Here is a 3571-nt window from a genome sequence, read left to right as displayed (position 1 = left end):
AAACTCAGATTTCCGAGAAAGGAACAATATCAGAAAGACCTAAAGCCAATAATGTTGATTTTTTTTCTTTTCTACCATGTTTCTTTGATAATGTAAATTCTTTTTTTTTTTTAATTGTGCTTTAGGTGAAAGTGTACAGAGCAAATTAGTTTCTCTTAAGCAATTAACACACAAATTGTTTTGCGACATTGGTTGCTAACCAATCCATGTGTCAACACTCTGCCCTTCTCAACCTGAGGTTCCCCACTTCCACTCCTCCAGTTCTCCTGTCCCTGCCTGCCTTCTCATCTTTGCTTTTGGGCTGGTGTACATGGTTGAACTATGTGTGTTACTGTTTGTTTTACAGGCCTGTCTAATCTTTGACTGAAGGGTAAACTTCAGAAGTGGCTTAAGTACTGAGTTAAAAGGGTGTCTGGGGGCCATACTCTCAGGGTTTCTCCAGCCTCTGTCAGACCAGTTACGTTCGGTTTTTTTTTGTGAGTTTGAATTTTGTTCTACATTCTTCTCCCGCTCTGTCCGGGACCCTCTACGATAGTGTAAATTCTCACATATATAAATCTAAATAAGGAATAGCAGCAAGTTTTAGGGAATGATAAAGTTACTGCTATTATTTTACAAGTCTTAAATAGCAAATAATCCTACAAAAACTTATTTCTTCTATAAAAAGTTAGATTTCTAAATGAAAATAAACCTTCCACACTTGACTATTCATGAAGTTATACCCAGAATAGTAGATTTAATCATAACAGCAAATGTCAAATTGATATTCTTCCTTACCAGTGAAGTTATACTTCTTTGTAGAAAAACGAAATACAATGTTGTATTCTTTCTTAAGAAATAAAAACTATTGACTCTTGCTTTGAGTTTCATAATATAGTTTAACCATTTCAGTTTTTATTTTAAAAATGCTATGATCTTTGCCTAATTAAAGTCTCAAGATAACGAAAAATGAAGTGATTCGATATCAATTACGCAGATATATGTTCATTACAACTTACCTAATACGCTGACAAAAGCATCAAAAAGATGAAATGTAAGCAGAGGCTCTCTCAAGTGACTATAGTAATCAGCTATAGTTTTAAAGACATCTTTTTCAAATCCTAAGTACATAGGCTGTTTCAAATCTGCACAATTAGGCCCTATTTTTAAAAAAAAGAGAAAAAAATATTAATGTAGCAATTAACTGTATTTGTTTTTATGCATGTATGCAGTGTGTACAGACATTCAAAATCAGAAGTGTTTTCATGGGGGAAAATTACATTATACAAACAGCTTACACAAAAATGCTTTATGTCTAAATTGAAATCTATCTTTATGTATAGAAATATCTACAAATCTATCATAAAACATAACAATTTTAAAATAAATTCCCTTTTTCTTCTTTGTCTTTCTGAAAGGCATTTTATTAAATGTAAACAATGATTATTTGCTTTGAAATATTCAACATTTTCCTAGCCTTGATACATTTAATCAAAATAATGATTAGCTCACAAATGTGATAGACAAGTTATAAAGAAATTTTCAAACAAGCTTTTCATTATTTCATCATTGCTATATCATAAAGTCCCAGAGTTACAGAGTTGAATGAAATAATCTCTTTTGCCTCTAACTAAACTCCTTTAGACTAGTAAAAACTCATACTTTTTTAAAAGATCTCCTGACAAGAAGATTTTACATTTTATCTTGTTAATTCATTCTAACTAAGAAACATTTGATCCCCAACCAGCAATCAAAGGACAGTATATCAAGTAGAGCCACAGTGTAAAGTTGGAGCCATTATAGGAACCGTAGAAGGGCCTCATCCCAGCGTACAGTACACTAGCACAAGACAAAGATCCAGTTAGGTCTAGGACCAAAAGGGAACAAGAAACACCAAGTTCTCTACGGAGTTGGCAGCAAATGACCCCAACAATTCATACACAGACCACAGATTTATACTGCCAAGTTTGGAGATGAACTAGAACTGCCTGAGCCCTGAGAAAATGGCAAGTGGTCCCATGAGGAACAGTTTAGCAGCATTCCTATTACCATTATAGCATGGAAGAAAGAAGGTGTAGAACGGCATCGGCCAATTCTGGGTCAAGAAAGAACACGAGACTAAACAACTGTACCCAAATAGACCTCTACCCCAGGAGAATAAAAGAAGTCGTCAAGAAAAATTTAAAGGAAAATATTCCTACAGAATAGCTACAATGAAAGAGAAAGTATCAAGCTAAAAGGGACAGCAAAAAATTTCTGTAAAGGGCTTCACATTTCAAGGTCACTGGGACATGATGAAAAAGAGGTTTTGTTGGTCTCGTTGTAAACTTTCTCACCTTTTAATTTGGTACCAAAAAAACCAAACCTGTTGCTGTTGAGTCGATTCTGACTCACAGCAACCCTACAGGACTGAGCAGAACTGCCCCATAGGGTTTCCGAGGAGCATTTGACCTGCCAACCTTTTGGTTAGCAGCCGTAGCTCTTAACCACTATGCCAGCAGCATTTCCTAATTTGGTACAATTCTTATAAAATAACTTCATTTGATTGGCAAAAATACTGAAAATTATGAAATACATGTGGTGCCACACTAACCTAATAGCAAATGTAGCCTATTTTTCTTGTTTCCTCCTCTGAAATATCCTAAGCTTAGTCAATTGAAATAATTAGTTTGCTAGGTCTCAGCAAGGAATACACAGTGCTAAAATTACTCCCTACCAGGATAAGTATGCAGATCATTCTAAGCAGTTGTACCCCTTTGTGAATATTTCATTTGCCTTACTGGAAATATGCAAAAAAAAAAAAAAAAGAGGTTTCCCTAAGAGTGATAGTGCATAGTGCTGAGAGGAAGCCAATTTTTAAGGTGATTTGTTTCTTAAACATCTTGAACCTCGAAATGTATTTTTTTAACCTAGAGTTTTTTTTATAAATGTTATTCCTGACAGATTCTGGAAAGGAGGTGCTTTGATTTTTTGTATCTATTTTTGCATGAATACTTGTGATCTACATGCACAATGAAAAAAACACAGTTAATCTGGTTTTGAAAAAATTAAAAAGGAAATATTTATGTAGCATCAATCCCATAATCTGTGGCTAACCAGGAGGCTGGCCAACAGTAAAAGTATCCATACAACAAAAGTATGGGCAATGTTGTTGTTGTTAGGTGTTGCTGAGTCCGTTCTGACTCATAGCGACCCTATGTACAACAGAACGAAACATTGCCTGGTCCTGTGTCATCCTCACAATCGTTGCTATGTTTCAACCCATTTTTGCAGCCACTGTGTCAGCCCATCTTGTTGAGGGTCATCCTCTTTTACCCTGACCCTCCATTCTACCAAGCACGATGTCCTTCCTTCAGGGACTAGCGCCTGCTGATAACATGTCCAAAGTACATGAGACGAAGTCTCATCATCTTTGCTTCTAAGGAGTGTTCTGGCTGTACTTCTTTCAAGACTGGTTTGTTCGCTCTTCTGAAAGTCCGTAGTATATTCAATATTCTTCACCAACACCATAATTCAAAGGCATCAATTCCTCTTTGGTCAGCTTATTCATTGTCCTGTTTTCACATGCATATGAGGCAATTGAAAATACCAT

The 3571-nt window shown here is 35.6% G+C and overlaps 1 protein-coding gene across 2 annotated transcripts in view; it reads right to left on the bottom strand.

The window, feature by feature from the left end:
- The window catches only part of DEPDC1B (DEP domain containing 1B), a 74633-nt gene that overhangs the window by 24046 nt on the left and 47016 nt on the right, over nt 1-3571 (bottom strand). For both annotated transcript variants that reach the window (XM_004374562.2, XM_023729627.1), the window contains exon 6: nt 999-1139. In XM_004374562.2, coding sequence (XP_004374619.1) covers nt 999-1139 — 141 coding nt within the window. The remainder of the gene's footprint in view (nt 1-998; nt 1140-3571) is intronic.

The sequence above is a fragment of the Trichechus manatus genome, unplaced genomic scaffold, assembly GCF_000243295.1.
Source record: "Trichechus manatus latirostris isolate Lorelei unplaced genomic scaffold, TriManLat1.0 scaffold00029, whole genome shotgun sequence".
Taxonomy (NCBI): Eukaryota; Metazoa; Chordata; class Mammalia; order Sirenia; family Trichechidae; genus Trichechus; species Trichechus manatus.
This window is presented reverse-complemented; position numbering and strand designations above follow the sequence as displayed.